The 20,300-nt window shown below is 50.4% G+C and overlaps 2 protein-coding genes across 6 annotated transcripts in view; both read right to left on the reverse strand.

Annotated features, from left to right (window-relative positions):
- Positions 1 to 1,949: 1,949 nt before the first annotated feature.
- Positions 1,950 to 10,778, reverse strand: NFU1 (NFU1 iron-sulfur cluster scaffold). 2 transcript variants are annotated; one of them, XM_058859369.1, is made up of 9 exons: positions 10,665 to 10,778; positions 9,184 to 9,290; positions 8,699 to 8,834; positions 6,866 to 6,932; positions 6,095 to 6,209; positions 5,834 to 5,897; positions 4,444 to 4,618; positions 3,703 to 3,789; positions 1,950 to 2,782 (listed from the first exon to the last, which is right to left on the reverse strand). In XM_058859369.1, exons 1-8 carry the CDS (start codon positions 10,709 to 10,711, stop codon positions 3,742 to 3,744), a joined length of 759 nt encoding a protein of 252 aa, XP_058715352.1. In that variant the 5' UTR covers positions 10,712 to 10,778; the 3' UTR covers positions 1,950 to 2,782; positions 3,703 to 3,741. The 2 variants fall into 2 exon arrangements, with proteins under 2 accessions (XP_058715352.1, XP_058715351.1); XM_058859368.1 differs by lacking the exon at positions 1,950 to 2,782 and having other exon boundaries at positions 3,275 to 3,789.
- An 839-nt stretch (positions 10,779 to 11,617) lies between these two features.
- Positions 11,618 to 20,300, reverse strand: part of AAK1 (AP2 associated kinase 1) — a 62,041-nt gene continuing 53,358 nt past the window's right edge. The window contains exons 22-25 of one of the 4 annotated variants that reach the window (XM_058859436.1): positions 14,321 to 17,007; positions 11,956 to 14,288; positions 11,830 to 11,892; positions 11,618 to 11,782 (exon numbers count right to left, since the gene is read on the reverse strand). In XM_058859436.1, coding sequence (XP_058715419.1) covers positions 15,893 to 17,007 — 1,115 coding nt within the window. In that variant the 3' untranslated portion in view covers positions 11,618 to 11,782; positions 11,830 to 11,892; positions 11,956 to 14,288; positions 14,321 to 15,892. Of the gene's footprint in view, positions 11,783 to 11,829; positions 11,893 to 11,955; positions 17,008 to 20,300 lie in introns of those variants that run through there. The other 3 variants (XM_058859434.1, XM_058859435.1, XM_058859449.1) reach the window with 3 other exon arrangements.

Below are 20,300 nucleotides of genomic sequence, written 5' to 3' on the forward strand. Positions count from 1 at the left end.
CCCGGGGGGAGACCGCTCCCACAGCCTTGACGGTAATTCCGCCCCAAACCGGGCTATCCCCGCTCCCACAGCCTTGCCGGTAATTCCACATCAAACCGGGGTATCCCCGCTCCCACAGCCTTGACGGTAATTCCGCCCCAAACCGGGCTATCCCCGTTCCCAGAGCTTTCCTGGTAATTCCACACCAAACCGGGCTATCCCCGTTCCCAGAGCTTTCCCGGTAATTCCGCCCCAAACCGGGCTATCCCCGTTCCCAGAGCTTTCCTGGTAATTCACACCAAACCGGGCTATCCCCGCTCCCACAGCCTTGACGGTAATTCCTCCCCAAACCGGGCTATCCCCGTTCCCAGAGCTTTCCCGGTAATTCCGCCCCAAACCGGGCTATCCCCGTTCCCACAGCTTTCCCGGTAATTCCGCCCCAAACCGGGCTATCCTCGTTCCCACAGCCTTGACGGTAATTCCACATCAAACCGGGCTATCCCCGTTCCCAGAGCTTTCCCGGTAATTCCGCCCCAAACCGGGCTATCCCCGTTCCCACAGCCTTGACGGTAATTCCCGGTTACAGGGGAGTGTTCCCCCCGGTAATTCCCGGTTACAGGGGAATGTTCCCCCCGGTAATTCCCGGTTAGAGGGGAGTGTTCCCCCCGGTAATTCCCGGTTACAGGGGAGTGTTCCCCCCGGTAATTCCCGGTTACAGGGGAATGTTCCCCCCGGTAATTCCCGGTTACAGGGGAATGTTCCCCCCGGTAATTCCCGGTTAGAGGGGAGTGTTCCCCCCGGTAATTCCCGGTTACAGGGGAATGTTCCCCCCGGTAATTCCCGGTTAGAGGGGAGTGTTCCCCCGGTAATTCCCGGTTACAGGGGGGTGTTCCCCCGGTAATTCCCGGTTACAGGGGAGTGTTCCCCCGGTAATTCCCGGTTACAGGGGAATGTTCCCCCGGTAATTCCCGGTTAGAGGGGAGTGTTCCCCCGGTAATTCCCGGTTAGAGGGGAATGTTCCCCCCGGTAATTCCCGGTTACAGGGAATGTTCCCCCGGTAATTCCCGGTTAGAGGGGAGTGTTCCCCCCGGTAATTCCCGGTTACAGGGGAATGTTCCCCCCGGTAATTCCCGGTTACAGGGGAGTGTTCCCCCCGGTAATTCCCGGTTACAGGGGAATGTTCCCCCCGGTAATTCCCGGTTACAAGGGAATGTTCCCCCCGGTAATTCCCGGTTAGAGGGGAGTGTTCCCCCGGTAATTCCCGGTTACAGGGGGGTGTTCCCCCGGTAATTCCCGGTTACAGGGGAGTGTTCCCCCGGTAATTCCCGGTTACAGGGGAATGTTCCCCCGGTAATTCCCGGTTAGAGGGGAGTGTTCCCCCGGTAATTCCCGGTTAGAGGGGAATGTTCCCCCCGGTAATTCCCGGTTACAGGGGAATGTTCCCCCCGGTAATTCCCGGTTACAGGGGAGTGTTCCCCCGGTAATTCCCGGTTACAGGGAGTGTTCCCCCGGTAATTCCCACTGACACCAGGCAGCAGCAGCAGCAGCAGCAGCAGCCGGGGATGGTCCCGGGCCTTTCCGCAGCACCCGCAGAGCAGCGGGTGATGAGCCCCAGGCTGCTCGGGGCTGGGGCAGAGAACAAGCGGCTCCCGGAGCCCCGTGACACGGCCTCTGCTTTCTCACTCTGGCTCTTCTACAACAGCTCCCATTCAGAAACAAGAGAAAGAAACCATTAAGATGAATCTGCAAAGCGAACTGGGACGGGCATTACAGACTGAGGCATGACACCCGTGCTGCTGGAGAGCTCAGGGATGCTGTCTGTCTGCGGCCACCCCCATCAAAGCCGGCTTGGAAACTTATTGAAAGCCTAAGGCTACAAATGGCTTCAGAAAAATGCCATTCATTCAATTTTATATTGCACTAAAAAGTCAATAGGGAAATATTTCCTTAAAAAGCACAGAAAATAACCCACAACATCAGGAGACATAAAAGAGCTGGGACAAGGCACATTTTGAATTTGCTGCTGGCTGAACACAGAGCAGAGAGGAGGCCAGCGGATCTCGGGAACACGAGAAACCTGCAGCCTTTGTTCCACAGCAAGGACACACCGGGACAAGGCAAGGCAGGTACCCCGGGACTGCAGGGCTCTCTCTCCTCATCCTCTTCATCCCCTTCATCTCCTCATCACTTCTGGGCTCCTTCAAGCCCTGATTCCCAGCGCTAAGGTGATTTCCCAGGTGTGCAGGAAAGCACTGAGCCCTGGGAAGGTGTGAGGGGCAGGAACACACACCCTGCAGGCAGGGACAGCACCCCTGCTCCCCTCACAGCTCACCCTGTCCTGGGCATTCCTTCCCTGCCCTGCAGCAGGAATTTGGTCATCAATACGCTGGTACAATTAGGCACTGTGTAATTCATCAGAGTAAAAGGAAACATGGTGATTTCACACCGCTTCCCAGATCCTGAGAGGGTAACTCAAACAACCGTGGGTTATTAATCTCTGTGAAAGCTGAAGAAGTATTTAGCTGAAATATTAATTTTCAAATTTCTATCAAGTAATGCAAAGTCTATGGCTACCATATGTTGATGTGGTGCTATAGAGGAGATTCTCCAGCAGCTGCACTGATCCTGTTTAGGGATCATTGGAATAATTACACTGGAAAAGGGAACACACCAAAGGCTGTCAAGCCAATCGTTATCCAAACGAGGACCACAAACTCAGCTCCACGGTGGCACCAGAAAGAAGGAACAGAATTCCTGGTCACAAAGCCATCTGCCAAAGCCAGGCACCAGGAAGAAATCATTCCTACAAACAGAAGTAAACACAAAGCCCCATTTATGTATTTCAGTGTCAACAGCAAGCATTTCTCTCCCACAGACTGGAAGGAGCCCTGCCCTGCCACATCCCCCTGCAGAGGCCGGAGAGCAAACAGGATCTGGCAGGAGCAAGCACAAACAGAGCCCCTCCTTCCCTCTGCCACCCTGGCCAGGCAAACCGTGCCCTGCAGCACTGCACCTTCCTCCTGCTGCTGAATTACAGCGAGAAATCAGCTGCTGCATGTTTCAACAGAGCACTAATGCTGGCTGAACGATTCTAATGCTAAATGGGCTAATTAGTCTCTCTACTTACTGAAGCTGATAAGGATCATTCTTTTCTAACATTTACTTTAGAAGATATGATTTTTATAACAAACCTTTTTTGTTTCTGTTGCTATGGTTTGCAGTGTTAATGAGCAAGGAGGGAACTTTTCCACAAGCCACGGCAGTGTTACATCCTCCAAAATGAACAGTTGGTAAGTTATCTTTCACACACAAAAATCTGATAGGAATCAGCAGCTTTTTAACAAGACTTGATAAAATTAACATTCCTGGTGCTCCCATTTACAGAGTAAGGGCAGAGAGTCCTGTCAGTCCCACAAGCTGGGGGAATAAACATTTAATTTGCTATTTCACAAAAAAGCCAAGGAACTTCTGCCTTCTCTTTTTTTAGTATTGAAGTTTCTGTATGAAAAAACAATACATAAACACATCACAGTTTTGGGAGCCCACCATTTCTTTCTAAAGACATAGCATAAAGTGGAGCAAAATAATTTTTTTGTAATACAGTGCATTTAATAAATTAGTGGCTGAATTGCTTGAACTGATGGTACATTCTCACAGTAAGTACAGCTATTTTTCTGACAAGGCAGATTTGTTTGCTCCTCAGCACAGAGATGGTTTACATACACCAGGAGGTAAATGTTATTTGGCCACAGATGACGAAGCTCAAGTAGAATTTGCTTCTTTCTCCACGTCATCATCATCGTCAACCACCTGAAATCAAATCCAGAGGTAGTTTAGATAAACAGTTTAAGCTCTCAGTCCTGCAGGATTTATTACATTAAATCCCTGCTGGGCCCAAGGAGAACAGCAGTTATTCCACACCACTGAACAACCACGGGCTCGGGAGGAAGGTGAGAAAAACTGGCAATCCAAAACGCCAGGGAGAAATGAGTTTTAATTATAGGAGCTGGTCAAGTTACCACAAAGGCCACAAAAACAATCCCTCCAGAGATCAGGTATTTCATGAGAATGCCAAAGAATCTGCATTTCAGGGGACAAAGCTCGCTGCTTTTTATCACATCAAGTCACCAAAGCACAAAGGTATCAGCAAACAAGTGTGTCCAGCTCTGGGCTCCTCAGCAGAGGAGGGTGTGGGGAGCCCAGCGAGGGTCCCCTGCCTCCCCTGCTGCCCCAGGGCCACTGCTCAGGCCAGCCTGGCACCCACCACAGCCAGGCAGTGCCAGCCCCTGGGCTGCTACAGGAGCCTGCAGAGTTCTCTGTCTTTGCCAAGATACAGCTGCTGACTTGGAAATCCTGCATCTATACATCCCTGGCTTTCCCTAACTGCCAGCCTGTTCCTGCTGGAAACAGACAAAGAGCTCCTTTTCCTGAAAAGGAAACCTCTGTGACCTCTCCTCGACCCACCTGTTCAACACCTTCCACCTCAGGGATGTAGAACTGCAGCATGTTCTGTATCCCGTTCTTGAGGGTGATGATGGAGCTGGGGCAGCTGGTGCACGACCCCTGCAGCTTCAGCTGCACGATCCCATCTTCAAAGCCTTTGTAAATAACATCCCCACCATCCTCTTGCACTGTGGGCCTGATGGAAAACAACATTCAACTTAAACCTCACAGAGCTGAAACGTGGATCCTTCCAGAAACCCTCACTAAAGCAGTATTTAATACCCACAAAAACTGTCAAGATAGAGGGATTTATTTCTCTACAACCACCTGGTTCCCATTTCCAACAACTCCTGCTGTGCTGGGCTGTCTAACACAGAAACTTTCTGTGGGACAGTAGGCAAAACATTTTTTGTGATGAATGCAGCAGTGTATGAAGGAATCACTGAACTTTTAGGGTAGAGTGTGAGCACCCTGGAGCAGAGCCCAGCCTGCACACGCAATCATTGCCTCAGGTAGTGCCAGGACAGCAGGGGTGTGTCCCCCACAGCAAGCAGCACAGCTGCCACCTGTGATAAGAAGCCCTGCTCCCATAAATAAACATGCAGTTCTCCACAATTCACCAAGGATAGAAAACAGCTCCAAATATAAAAGCTTAATCCTGCTCAGGGGTGAAGGAAGCAGCTCCTGATAAGCTCACTGCATTTCTGCAGCCTGCTCTCCCTCTGCCAGCCACAAATGCCCAGCATTGGAGCTCTGTCCCCATAGCAACATTTTTCCAGACCAAGTTAAAACCATCAAGTTACTCTAACAGAAGCTCTTTATACTGATTTCCAAAATAACCCTCTGAGAACTACAGTTCTAACAGAAAAATCTGCGAGCCTGACACATTTATAAACTCACCACAGCAAATTATCTCCGTTCCAGAAAGCCAAAGATCATGATTTAATATTCCACTTTTCTTACTTGAATTAAGTTTTTGACACACTGCAGGACCTTTCAGATGTACATTCCCTCCACCCTGCACCTTCTGACAGCTTCTCTGCATTAATTTAGATTTGCTGGACAATAAATGCTCTATGTGTAGCCTGGCTTACAGATCTGAGGATACCCTGCTATAAAATGAAGATACACCACCACTGATATTCTCATCAACAGCTTCTTGCTGCACTGATGGCTACAGGGGGAGGAAATGAAGGAAATTAAAAAGTGGGAAAACCAGAATTATGGGCAGAAATTCAAAAATTACAAAAAAATTACAAAAATTACAAAAAAATTATAAAAGGCCCCTGGGAAATCAAGGACTGACACACCCCAAGGATCTTAAACAACCCAGCAGCAGCCTGAACATTACTGTCACAGCTTTATACAGCAAGACTAACTCGCTCAACCATCAGCAATGCTCTCTTTTCACCTGATTCTTGTATCCAGCAGCTCCTTAATCATCAGTACAACTTCATCATCTTCTTCTGAAGCAGCTTGGGAAAAGAAAAATGTGCAAGTCAGAACACTGAGAGAATTCCAAGCTGCAAATTCCTGCCTGCACTCATCTTAATGGGTTTTAAATTTGAATTCTTCTGAATGCGTTTCTGAGGGAGAAGTGGAGGCTCTTCTGGATGTCACAAAAGCTAAACACAAAGGCAGACCTTGGCCTCTCCCTGAAGATTTGATTTACCTGTGTCTGTCCTAGGTGCTTCATCAGTAACTACAGGTAAGCCAGAGGCAAAGAAATCCATTATGGTTGCATAAATATCTGGTTTCAGTAAGTTCCAATCCAGGTCTTCACTCTCCTGTGAGAATCAGAAAAGGGGAAAAAAAAAGGAATGAAGAAGAGTTCCTGCCTGCTGCTATGTTACACAGAGATTCTCACATTAAAAATGCCATCATGGACTCTCAGATTTGATGCACAGAGTTCATGTTCTGTCGAGTCCAGCTTTGCCAAAGACATTTAGTCAGACTCAGATTGTGTCAAAGAAGGGTCTCCTCGTTTGCAAATGCTTTTAAAATATTAGCTCAAAAGGTGTGAAACTCTCCAAAATACAAATACCTGTCAAGTAATAAAGTTTATTTGACAGGTATTTTTATCATCTGTTTCAGAGACCCAATTTATCACTCCCTGAAGTGCCCTGCTCTCTTCCTGGCCAGCTCTTACAGAAGCCTTTATCTCTGGAGCTGCACACCTTGAGCACACAGCCCTGTCCTGGTGCAGCAGCTCCCTCCTCCTGCTCCCCAGAGCCAATTCCCAGCTGAGAACCTGCAGCCCAGCACTGAGCTCTCCTGGATAAAGAACCTGCAGCATCCCTGGGATCCTGCTCCAGGGCTCAGCCACACGCTGCAGCCGCTGCTTTTCTGTTCTGGGCACTTGTGGATGCTCCTGTGGAACTTCCACCGTGCCTGGATCTGCTCTGTGGCCATTTCCACACAGCTGGATCCCTGCTCTGCTCACCTTGGTGATTGTGATGAAGTCTGGCCCAAAGAAAACACTTTTCACTCCCTCAATCCGGAATAACTGTCTGTTAAGGAAACAAAGGGGGGGAAAAATGAGCAAAAACGCACCCAATCTGACAAACTGAGTTTTCATTTTAACAATATGATTAAAACAAAAATTTCATCTACAGAAAAAGAAATTAAAATTGTGGCAAACTTGTAGGTAAATACAGCATAAGGCTGTAAGAGTGTTTTTTGTAATTACAAAGGGAAAAAAGTTATTCTTCTAAAAGACTGGAAAACATCAAAAATGCAATGAATGAAAGACTCAGAAATTGTACCACAAAAGTATTTGTAATGGAAATTATAAAAGAGATTTCACAACACCCACTTGAAAGAATTTCTACACATGAAACAGTTGTACATGCACTGAGCATTTACATTGCTAAATCAACTGGATTTTGAAAAGACCTAAACCATGGAATTATGCAAGTGCACCAAACCATCTGAAATAATCAAATTATTCTCTTCCCTCCCTCTCCTCCAGGGAGGTTTTGTTAATTCTTTGGAAATTTTTATTCCAAATTATATTTAAAAGGGAATTATGCTCACTTTTAAAACAAAGTCATTCCACTTACCAAAACCATAATCTGGGTTCAGTGACACACAGAGCAGAGTTTTCCCCACAATCCACACAACCACTGCACACATTGCAGCACATGTATCACCCTGGATTAAAATGTCTATTTGCAGATAGATGACAACAAAATGCCACTTTCTGACACTTGATTTCACTATGCAACCTGATGCACCTTGGCACAATGAGATCCTACAGCTTCAGCGCTCTGCTAACACGTTGTGATGTCCTCAGAAAGCTTTCACATTGGATTTATTACTGCAAGTCACAAAGCTGTGCCTGCAAAGATCCTGTTTGCTTTCCAACAGCCCTGCAGGAGAGCTGTGGAAACATCAGAGCTGCGTGTTTGATAACCCCCAGCTCCTGGAGGGAATGCCATGCCCCACAGCTGCTGCCAAGGTACACAAAGCTGCCTTGGCCTGGGATCTCCAGGGGCAATCACTGCAGCATTTGTGGGTCTCAGCCCTGCCCAAAGCCCTTCCACACACAGAGTTTGTTTTCAGAGACTGATGTGAAAGCAGTGACACAAAAGAGGTGCCTCCAAACATTCCCAGAGACTCAGGATGGTGCTCCAAGCCCCTTCAATGCCAAGAACTGATTCTTACTCCAGATTGTGCATTTTGATTACTGAAAGCTGCACTCCCAAGACCTGTTACAGATCCAGCCCAGGACAGCAGCCTGTCTTTGAGTGAAGCACAAACCTTTAGTAAAGGAGAAATCCACTGGTCTTGAAGTTCAGGGTAGCCCCAAGTCTTGCCAAAGCGAGCTGTTGCATTTATTTCAGAGTACTTGCAGGCTATTCACTGACTGTTTCCCAATTCTAAACAGTTGCATGATTTCCAAGTAACTCCTTGAATAAAGAGTGTTCTGAGGGGAATTCATTTGAGAAATCAGGGCCAGAGGTCTTGCTGATAATGCAGTAACTGCTCACCAATACTGAGAGGTGAAGGAGTTACAAATACTGATTTGTAACCCCTCTCAATCCAAGTGCAGGAACCAGACTGTGGTGCCTCGTGCTGTGACAGAGCTGTGGGGAGTACAGACAAACAGCTGCAGCAACAACATTCCCAGCTTCCATCTTCCACAACGTTAAATCTCAAATCCAAGCAAGATGCGCCAAAGGAGGAGCAGAATGATTGGGAGCTGTGCTTAAAAACATCAGCTGCAGACACAGAGCCCAGACCAAGCCCACAGTCATGGTGTGTTTAATGATACCTTGCTAAAGGTGAGCAGTAGGCTGCAGCTGGTGTGGAAAACTCCATAGTCCTCGACTCCAGCACTTCCCTTCCTGGAATAAACTTCAAGCTGTTTGGATTTGGTGTGTCCTGAGTTTGAATAAACATGCCTCTTACTGCAAAGACAAAAACAAAGGAAAGTAATATAATCAAACCTAAGGAGCTTAAATGAAAGTCAAGTCCTGATTACTCAGCAAGCCCAGGGTGATCCCTTTGTTCCACAGAGCTGCAGCCACGAGGCTTTAAAAACACAACCCGAGAGCCCCAGAGCTGCAGGAACACGGGCACATCATCCCACAGGAGACAGCAGGGAAAAGGGAACCTTGGCTTTTCTTTTGTTAACTTTTATTCACTAAAAATCATCATCCTCAGGTTGAACAGCAAACTTTCAGCATTGCCATATGGTAATAAAAACCCACAATGTTTTACCAGTTAAAAATCTGTTAATTTTTAACTGGTATTTACCTGCACGATGCCACACTGCAGATGGAAGGGATGGTTTCTTTTGCAGAAGCTGGTGGAAAGGCTGTTGAGTTGTCACATTATGATCTTTTAACAGCATATGACAGAACCTAGAGAAAAATAACTTTACTAACGATTTCCAAATTCCACATTTGCCCTGTCCCAAAGAAAGAGTATTGCAGATGCTTTTAGGTGCCCCAGGGACTCAGCAAGAAACACCTGGGGTTGGTGATATTAGCTCAGACAAAGGTAAAGGGGGGAGAGCAGCAGGGAAAAAAGAAGAAAGCATTAAAAGGAAAAGCAAAGCATAGGGATGGAGTAACAGCTTCGGTTTCACAGCTGGGAATACCTGATTTCTGCAGCTGTATGTACAGCAAACAGCATCAGGGTGTTTAACATCAGAAAATGAAAACAAAACCCATCTCATGTCACAAATACTAGGGGTCAGTTATCATCTAGTTCCTCTCCTCCTTATCAGCTGTATGGGAGGAAAACTGATAAACTCAGTAAATCCCACATGCAAGGGCTGTTCAATAAGGGGCTGGTTCTCTTTGGGGGTCATGAAACAGAACACAAGCACTGCACAGAGGCCCAGAAGCCTCAAACATGGAACAGGAGCGAAGATGTGTCTCATGAAATGAACATTTATTCTGCGAGCACAGGACACATGAACACAGGAAAGGCCGGGTGTGTGAGGAATAATTTATCCCTCGGTACCGGTCCCGAGCCCGGTGTGTGAGGAATTTCCCCTCGGTACCGGTCCCGAGCCCGGTGTGTGAGGAATTTCCCCTCGGTACCGGTCCCGAGCCCGGTGTGTGAGGAATAATTTATCCCTCGGTACCGGTCCCGAGCCCGGTGTGTGAGGAATTTCCCCTCGGTACCGGTCCCGAGCCCGGTGTGTGAGGAATAATTTATCCCTCGGTACCGGTCCCGAGCCCGGTGTGTGAGGAATTTCCCCTCTCGGTACCGGTCCCGAGCCCGGTGTGTGAGGAATTTCCCCTCGGTACCGGTCCCGAGCCCGGTGTGTGAGGAATTTCCCCTCGGTAGCGGTCCCGAGCCCGGTGTGTGAGGAATTTCCCCCCTCGGTACCGGTCCCGAGCCCGGTGTGTGAGGAATTTCCCCTCGGGACCGGTCCCGAGCCCGGTGTGTGAGGAATTTCCCCTCACGGCTCTCCGGTTATGCAGGGCTGGGCACTCGGGAGCTGCCTGGCGGGGAGAACCAGCAGCGGGAGGCTGGAAAAGGGCAGAGAAGGAGAATCAGCCTCTCGCTGCCCGCCAGGAAGAAGCGTCAGCCCCGGGCGCGGCGGAGAAAGGAAGGGGAAGAGCAAGGAGCGGCCGGGGCGGCCCTGGAGGTCGCGGTGCCGCGGGGAAGGGGCGAGAGAGGCCGGCTCCGGGAATGAGCCGAGCGGGAATAAGCCGAGCCGGGGCTGCGGGGGCTGCGGGAGCCGCGGGAGCCCCGGGAGCCCCGGGCCCGAGGTCACCTACCGCCCGCCCAGCCCCGCCGCCGCGCACAGCCGCCGCGCCGCCGCCATCTTGGCGTCCCCGGGGCCGCTCCCGCCTCCGCCCGCGCGCGGCGGCGCCCCCTGGCGGCAGCGCCTGAGGGGAACGGCGGCCATGGCGGAGGCGACCGGGACGGGACGGGACGGGACGGGCTCCGGGGCCAGCGCAGACACCGCTCCCGGCAGCACCGGCACCGCTGCAGGACCGGCACCGCTCCCGGCATCGCTCCCGGTGCTGCAGGACCGGCACCGCTCCCGGCACCGCTCCCGGTGCTGCAGGACCGCCACCGCTTCCAGCACCGGCACCGCTGCAGGACCGGCCCCGCTCCCGGCCCCGCCGCTGAGCCGTGTGCCCGAGCGCCACACACTTTAACACATTTAGCGGCTGGTAAATCCCCCCGGATGGGGACAGCACTCCAGCATTGCGCTGGGCAGCGCTTTCTGGGAAGGAGTTTTGCCATTTTCCAGCCTGAGGCCGCTCCTGTCCCTGTTCCTGGGAGCAGAGCCCAGCCCCTCCTGCCAGGGAGCTGCGCAGAGCCAAAGGCAGCACAGCCTCAATGGACATTTACACCAAAACAGAAAATAAACTGAGAAGTACAGCAAAGCCCGAGTAATATTTTGCATTACAGAGTCTTGGCAGCTGAATGATAGCGAAAAGCAGGTTTGATGAGCACACAGTGAGCCTCCACATCTCCCCATTAAAATTGAAAGTGCTGAGGAGCAGCAGCAGCTCCGCAGGGAGGGCTCAGGGCTCTGTCCTGCCCTGGATAGGAAAGGTTCTCTCTGGAATAGAAACCGAAACATCCTCTGCTTAAAGCAGCAAGAGCAGTTCGACTTTACAGCTGCCAGATAAAACAGCACGGCCAAACCCAGTCAGCACTTCCACAGGAAGAACTCATTAAAACCCAGATTCCAAGGAAGGCACAATAGAGACGGTGGTTGTCATCAGATACAGTTTTAATAAAATGTACATAAGTTTACAAGTGGAACATTTCTTCATGATTACCAGGAACAGACAATCCCAAGCGGAGTGCAAAACTTGAGCCCAGGGATCTTCCAGGCAGGGGGGACAGAGGGGACTGGGGGAACACGGCCAGTGTGTCACTGTTTGTGTCACTGTTGTGTCACTGTTTGTGTCACTGTTGTGTCACTGTTTGTGTGTCACTGTTGTGTGTTACCGTGTGTCACTGTTGTGTGTCACTGTTTGTGTGTCACTGTTTGTGTCACTGCTGTGTGTCACTGCTGTGTGTGACTGTTGTGTGTGACTGTTGTGTCACTGTTTGTGTCACTGTTGTGTGTCACTGTTGTGTGTTACCGTGTGTGACTGTTGTGTGTCACTGTTGTGTCACTGTTGTGTGTCACTGTTTGTGTGTCACTGTTGTGTGTCACTGTTTGTGTCACTGTTGTGTGTCACTGTTGTGTGTCACTGTTGTGTGTCACTGTTGTGTTACCGTGTGTGACTGTTGTCACCGTGTGTCACTGTTGTGTGTCACTGTTTGTGTCACTGTTTGTGTCACTGTTGTGTGTCACTGTTGTGTCACTGTTGTGTGTCACCGTGTGTTACCGTGTGTGACTGTTGTCACCGTGTGTCACTGTTGTCACCCTGAGGACCACAGCCATTCCCAGCTCCTGATGGACACACTGGAGTTTCTCCCAGCACCACACTCCGTGTGTGGGATGCTCCACCTGCTGCATCCCAGCCCAGAGCGAGACCCCTGCCCTCCCTCCCACCCCATCCCTGTGGATCAGGATCAGCATTACCCCTCTAACTCCACAGGGAGGATTTCCAGGTGTGGGTGAGGGTATTTACCCACCCACCACAGAAACTACAGGCCCTGGGACATTTCTAGAAACTCTATTGCAGCTGATCAGATTTCAGGAATGTGTTTCAGAACTGGAGCAGGGTTTCACTGCCATGATATTACTGTAGAAATGCTTTGGGGTCTGTCAGTGTGCTTGAAGGCATTGATTTAACACCACGAGGAAAGAAACAAAAACCCACAAAAATCCAACTGCCCGGCACAAGAGTCTTTGGTGGAAGCTGAGTTAAAGTAAGCAATTAGCACTTTGGAGTGATTGAGTTCAGCAATTAAGCAGATCTGGCCTGGTTTTGCTGCTGTGGCACTGAGTACACGATGAGACCGTGTCACCAGGGCTCAGAGCCACCACAGGAGAGGGGACACGGGGACAGCCCCAAAGTCCTGCTGGGGAGAAAATTCCCCCCAGCACCGGCCCAACGTCACGGCAGCGAGCACAGAGCCAAGTGCTCGTTTCACTCACACAGAAACTCTGATTAATCACTTTGAACAGAGGCTTTAGTGCATGCAGTGGGTGAGAACCAAGAGCCAGTCCCTCTCCCAGCAGCAATCCCGGATTGTCACAGGGAGGTGACAGCGCTCCACGCCTGAGGACACAGGGCAGTGAACACCTTTTCCTCCAGCATTACAAAAGACATAAAACCAGTGGTTCTTTTCAGAAATCTGATTTCAAAACACTCCATTGTGTATAAGACTGTGTAAGTCTTACTTCATTAAGATCACTGATTGTGTGGCAAATAATTAGCATGATTCTTCCCTATTCATTAAAACAGTAAGCTTCAGAGGCTGTGGAAATGAAATTTCCACTTCCAGCTCATCACACTGAGGCTGTGGTAGTGCAGGATTAGGAGGAGCACAGGCTGGAAATGAGAGAAGTGTTAGAGTAACAGGCATTGAAATTGAGTTTTCTGACCATAACCAGAAGTCCCGTTACTTTATGAGTCACATGCAAAGATACAAATGAGCTGCCTCCACCCCCAGAAGAGATTTAAAACCGTTTCAGCCCTGGATGTGTCTGGCAGGATGATGAGCTCTGGGGGACAGTTATCCTGCTCTTGGGGTAAAGTGCCTGAAGGACAGAAAAGCTGCCGAAATGCCAGCTGGAAATTCAGCCTGAGCTAAACTGAGCAGGGCTGGAGTCGAGTGCACACCTCAGTGCACCTTCCCTTTCTCTGGGTGTGAAGGGACAGGAAAATGCTCCTCCAGCATCAGCTCCCTGGGACCTGCACGTGGCACTGACAGAACTCACTCAATTACTCTGAAACAGCTTTTCAAGTAAAAATGAAGAGAAGGAAGGAGAACCAGTGAGCAGAGGTAACAGCAGATGCTTTACACAGGGCACCTGCTCAGGTTCATCCCACAGCACCAGGGCCTGAGCTCGCTCCCAGCAGTGAAATGCAGAGCTCAAGCTCAGCTCCTGGCTCAGGGTGGCTCTGGCACAGACCTGTGGGGCTCTCACACTCACTCTCCTTCAATTCACAGCTTGCTCTCAGTCATTCTCTGTGTCTCTCACCCATTCTATCCAGCAACAACTCACTTGGGGGAACATATATTTAAAACAAAAACCACCTTTTGGATGTATATTTAAACAAAAAACGAAACAACAAAACATAGTAACAGCGTCAGCGTTGCTGAAGAAACATCTCAGGGGAAACCCAGAAGCTTCTTTACAGTACTTCTGTTTTCAGGAGGTGGTGGTGGAGGACAGAAAGCCCCATAACCACCACTATGCACCAATATTTATATTGTTATATAATATTGTTAATATTTAACTGTGAGCACAGGGCAGGAGGCTCCCAGCTCCACGAGAACCCAGGGCTCCAACACCTCAGCCCAGGCTTTTCCCCACATCCAGCAGAACTCCTGGCTCGTCTCTTGCAGCTGGAGATATTCTGGAGGGGAACTGAGTTAAGGGAAGAGGAACACAGAGCAGCTGAGGTTTCTTTCCAAGCCATTGTTCCAGCAGGTGAGGCCTGATGAGTTCAATGCCTCAGCAGATTGGGAATTACGGAGATAACAAAAGGTTACAGCAAACAACTACAGCATGGCCTGGGAAAGAATGAGGATCTGTTTAACACCAGAGGCAAAGAGATCTGTAACCAACAGGAAATGTAATACTAAGAGCTACGTAACCTGGAACCAGTGAACATTCAACCAGTGAATTTCTATGGGGTTCTGACTGTACAAAATATGTGAAAAATCTGATAAAACTCATGTGTCACAGAATTATTTCCCCTGCACAGCCAGGCTGTGTGTGCATGAAATTATTCCTGCTGCACATCCCAGTCAGAAGTATCATAATGCCTTGGCTATTTAACACTAGAAATGTTGTTGGAGGGGTTTTGGTGCTCCTGCAGTTCTGGTGGCTGAGGCAGGAGTGGGGAACAGGGACAGATCCATCAGAGCAGGAGCAGGGACTGGGACAGGCACAGGGAGCACCTGGACAGGAGGAGGAACCTCAGTGAGCAGCTGGGAATGGGACAGAGGAACTGGGGGTTCTGCAGCGAGAGGAGGCAAGAGCACCAGCAGGGCACCGAGGGCAGCGCTGTAATTCATTTATATTAATTAATTAATACTGTGAATACACATCTCTCCTTCACCATCAGCACATTTCCAGGTCCTACACCTCAGCACAGACCAGACAGGAAATACACTGTAATTTCACTGTGTAAAAGTGAAAGCTCTGCTGAATTGTTTGCGTGACCATTTGATTTTCCAGCAGCAGTAACAGCCTGATTGCTTCACTGGGATCACAGCACCGAGCCCTTCTCTGCCTCTGGCCCCAGCCCTGGGCAGCAAAGCTGTGCTGCTGCCCTGGCTCTGCTCTCCCCAGCACTGCCCACACTGGCACCACAGCCAGGGCACAAACCCAGCAGCACAGCTGGAGCCAGGGCTGCTGAGCAGCACAAATATCACTGATAGCAAAAACCACAACAACCCCTTAACCCCTTTAACCTCTGAAATCATGGCCTTTACAGAGCATCAGCAAGTCCTGCTTGACTCGCTCTGTAATTAATAAACCTTTTCATTCATCTTGTAGTGCATTCCTCCACCCAGGACCAGTAAAAATGGAATACTGCTGGTTTGAGAAAAGCAACTAAAAAAAAGAACTAAATGGAGGGAAGACAGTGAGAGGAGGAAGGTGAGAAGCAACTGGAAAGGATACAAGGATCCTGAGAGCCAGGCATTCGGACAGACATAACTTAAATGGTTCAACTATATATCACTGCAAATAGAGTTCTGACCAAAAATAATAATTATTTTATATATATATATACACACACATATATATATATATGTATATGTATATATTGCTATGCCATCCAGTTGAGCTGAGAGGTTTGAGGTCCTGCACAAGGCTGTCCTGCAGGCAGCACAGCCCCCAGCTCCTGGCACGTTAAGGCTTCTGCTTTGCTGCTTTGGAAGGGAAGGGCGCCGAGGCGAAGGGATCTGCACCAGGCAGCTCCGTAGTCCTGGAAGGCAGCGGGACAACAGACACAGAGCCCGCTATGGCCTGTCTGCTGCTGTGAGACACCACCTTGTAAGCAGCTATGGGCTTGGCCTCCAGGCCTGGCCCATCCTCAGGACTGTAGTGCCGGGAATACTTGGACAGGGACTGAGGACGGAAGGGTTTGTTGGTCACGGAGCCCAGCGCGGCGTCCAGGGCCAGCGCGTGGCCGTGGCTCCTCTCGCCGCCCGCGTCGCCCTGCTCTGGCAGCGCTGCAGGGACGCTCTCCTGGGGCTCCAGGGCTCTGGCAGAGCAGGGATGGACAGTGCCCGGCTGAGCAAAGCCAGCAGGAGGATACGGAGCTCTCAGCGGGGCCACGGAGCCGTGTGCTGCTGAATCCAGGCACGGGAACACGGGCTGAGCTCGGCCATCGCCCCCCTGGCTCGTGAAAACGGGTGCTGGGAACGGCTCCTTGTGGAAAGTCAACTCCTCCACGCTTCTCTTCTTCGTGAAAGGGGCTCTCAGAAACACATCTGCTTCCTCTGGATGGCGCAGAGCCACGCTGCCCTTACAGATAAAAGGAGCTTTGGTAAAGACATCCACTTCATCGGGCACCTTCCTGGAGCTTCGGAAAGGAGCCGTGGCGAACACATCGGGCTCGTTAAAAACCTCCCCGCTGTGGAACACTGGGAACAGCATCTCCCCTGCCCGGGCCTGGCACTGGGCATCTTCTTTGGAGGCCTCGTGCCTGGGCAGCGGCTGCAGGAACCCTGGGCACAGCTTGCTCGTCTCCTCCTCCTCTTCCGAATCCATCAGTAAAGGCCTGGAGCCGCTGCAATCCAGAATATCTCCCTCATGGTCTGTGCCCTCCCCTTCGCTGCTGTAGAAGGAGCTGTTGCTTGAAGGACCATCCCTGGCCAAGTACGCTGGCTCTGAGTTGTGCTGCACTTTCACCTCCAGCATCTCGGGCTGAGCCTGGTACAAGGTGAGTCCATCACTGCCAGGATCTCCTTTACAGAGCTCAAGAGCTACGGCTGGGAAGGGGCCTGGATCCCTCTGAAGACCTACAAACACAAGAGAGGAGTGTTACTGAACCAGCTCCATCTCCTCAGTCAGCAGTCACAATGCAAGGTCCACGAGAAGGTCACACTGCTCAGATGGAAACCACCACCATGCATGGAAAATGGGCAGGAGAGGGAGGGCAAATCCATGAAAATAATGCCAGGGGAGGTGTTTGAGGTACAGGGACAGCACAGGTTCCACTGCTCAGAGGATGGGAGATGTGTGACACACACATGGGCACACACAGCATCCTCACACCACCCCACAGCTCTGTCCCACCCAGCCCTGACAACGGCCACCAGCACAGAGCCTTCCCCTTCCCAACGCTGCTGCTGCCCGAGGGGAGCTCCAGCAGACAGACAGACAGACAGACAGACAGCTTCTGTCATTCCATCCTGCACTGGAGCAGCCTCTCCTCCTGTGGGCCAGCCCACAGATCCGTGGAATTGCTTGTGAAATACGTGGGGATGCCCCAGAACCCGCTGAAATAACAGGCCCATTTCAAAGACTGAAGGTCAGCCTACAGCTTTTTAGTAAATCCTAAGTAGCAGGGATTTTAGTAGCAGCTCTTCCTTTTAACCAGACAAATGGTTTTTGAACACTCCATACCATGACTTCCAATCAAGGATCTAACTCCAATGACCTGGCTTGTTTGTGCATTAGCACAACAAGGCAGTGCAAGGAGAGGACGTCCTGCCCTTCTCCAGCTCCAAGAGCCCACCAGGAGGCTGGGCTTGCCTTAGGACTCACACAGACAAAACAGAAGATTTCTTACCTTCACAGAACTACAGGCAGGTTAGAAGTGTGTCATTGGACTCGTTAGCAAGAGGACAGGAGAAAATCACATGAAAACTAAAACAGCAGGAATTGCAGGAAGAACGAGGAGGGCGAGGAGGCTGCTTGGTACCCAGGGTGAGCAATGCACAACCAACACACCCTGCAGTGCCAGAACCTCACCCAGGGAACCCTGCCCAGGTGAACTGTTCATGTTTGCACTCCCATCACAGCCCTCAGGCACTGCTTCTCCACCACATCCATGGATACACCAATTATCCCCTTCTCTGGCACTGCTGACGAGTAAAGACACAGCAGCCGTTCATTAGGCATCAAAACCAGCATTTATTTATTGGGAAACTCCAGCTGGGTACATGACACTGCTAAATAAAGACAGTGCAGATATGGAACATTTGACCAGTTACTCTACAAAATCCCCTCTCTCTCTCTCTCCTGCAGCCCAAGTTTTCCCTCAGGTGCCACTCTGGGGTCCCAGGAGTGTGGTCCCACCCTGGCCAGGGGTCACTGGGACCTTCTGAGACTCAGGCTGGACCAGAGCAGGACCAGCTGCCAGCTCTGGATCCACACTGATGCCCAGGACAAAGGCATTCATGATGGAGAGCATGGTCCTGCACACCAGGGGCCTGCTCTGCCCAAGAACAGCACATTTGGGTGGAATTTCTGACTTTGATGTGTGTTAGCAAACGCCTGTGCCCACACAAGCCGAGATCTTTGGGACAGAGTAAGAGAGGGAGGACAGCAGGAATCTTTACAGAGCTTGGAGATGAGGATTCTCCCCAGCCCTGCACAACACCAGTGTGCAATATCTGACTCCAGGGTCATATAAACACACTAAAAAATATTCCAAACTCTACTCAAGCTCTTTTTCAAGAGGGAGAGCCTTAAAAAAACCCTCTCAGTACCCAGGAACACACTGTGCAGGTATTCAGACAGCAACCTGAAAGAGCTTTACCCCAGGTGACAGCCCTGGCACCTGCAGCTCCCCCAGATTCCAAGGAAAACACTGCCCTGAAGTGGCAGAGTACTGAAATAACCAAGAGGAAAACTGGAAAATATTTACTCCCTGTTACAAGAGGCAGAACAGCCACCACAGTGGTGAGGATCTCACCTCTGGAGCACAGCCCAAAACAAAGGTCAGGGGAGACAGGGAAATTCCTGGAGTCTAAAGCTATTCTTTTACCAGGAAACTCCTGATTTCATCAAGGCCAAGTCAGGCAGGACTCAACATCCAGGAACAGGTAGCTGTTACAGTTACCAGTGTGCACAATTACTAGTTTAGAATTTTAAAGGGGTCAAAACATTTATCACTCCTTCATTCTTGTGCTGTAGAGATTTTCCTTGTATTCCAATTCCTAGAAGCAAACTGTTCCAACTTCTGGAAGCAATCTCATTAAAAAGCAATACAGAACCACCCCCACACACAGCCCAGCACCAAAGCTCAGGGACACCTGTGGCACTGCACAATTTGCAGGATTGTTTCTGCTCAAAGCCACTCACAGTGAGAGACCTGGAGGCAGATCCAGAGCCTTCAGTTCCAGGGGATAAGGAATTTAATGCTGCACTTCTGGCACATTTGTACAGCCAGGCAGGAGTTCCACACACCAAGCCACATCCCACATCCCAGCAGCTCAGGAACAGTCTGACCCTGCACACCAAGAGCATCCTCCAGCACTCTGACCCTGCACACCAAGAGCATCCTCCAGCACTCTGACCCTGCACACCAAGAGCATCCTCCAGCTCCCCTCAGCTATGCCGTGCCCCAGCCAGAGTTACACGAGCCCTGTTCAGGGTACAGACCCTCCCCAAAAAACACAAGGGCACAAAAAACACTCCTGTGCTGGGCAGGAGCAGCAGCCCCACAGCAGGGATGTCCCCAGAGCAATCCCAATTCCATATCAGGGATGTCCCCAGAACAATCCCAATTCCACAGCAGAGATGTTCCCCAGAACAATCCCAGCCCCACAGCAGGGATATCCCCTGAACAATCCCAATTCCACAGCAGGGATGTCCCCAGAACAATCCCAATTCCATAGCAGGGATGTCCCCAGAACAATCCCAATTCCATAGCAGAGATATTCCCCAGAACAATCCCAGCCCCACAGCAGAGATCTTCCCCAGAACAATCCCAATTCCATATCAGGGATGTCCCCAGAACAATCCCAGCCCCACAGCAGGGATGTCCCCAGAGCAATCCCAATTCCACAGCAGGGATGTCCCCAGAACAATCCCAATTCCATAGCAGGGATGTCCCCAGAACAATCCCAATTCCACAGCAGGGATGTCCCCTGAACAATCCCAATTCCATAGCAGGGATGTCCCCAGAACAATCCCAATTCCATATCAGGGATATCCCCTGAACAATCCCAATTCCGTATCAGGGATGTCCCCAGAACAATCCCAATTCCACAGCAGGGATGTCCCCAGAACAATCCCAATTCCATAGCAGGGATGTCCCCAGAACAATCCCAATTCCACAGCAGGGATGTCCCCAGAACAATCC

The sequence above is a fragment of the Poecile atricapillus genome, chromosome 29 (assembly GCF_030490865.1).
Source record: "Poecile atricapillus isolate bPoeAtr1 chromosome 29, bPoeAtr1.hap1, whole genome shotgun sequence".
Classification (NCBI taxonomy): domain Eukaryota; kingdom Metazoa; phylum Chordata; class Aves; order Passeriformes; family Paridae; genus Poecile; species Poecile atricapillus.

What these genes read in the sequence shown, in the direction of transcription:
- NFU1 (XM_058859369.1), bottom strand. Translation starts at nt 10,711, where the DNA reads ATGGCGGCGGCGCGGCGGCTGTGCGCGGCGGCGGGGCTGGGCGGGCG. An exon ending in TACTGCTCACCTTTAGCAAG is followed by an intron (nt 6,933 to 8,698) that starts GTATCATTAAAC and finishes TTTCCTTAACAG; the next exon opens with ACAGTTATTCCGGATTGAGG. An exon ending in AGCACCTAGGACAGACACAG is followed by an intron (nt 5,898 to 6,094) that starts GTAAATCAAATC and finishes TCTTTTCCCAAG; the next exon opens with CTGCTTCAGAAGAAGATGAT.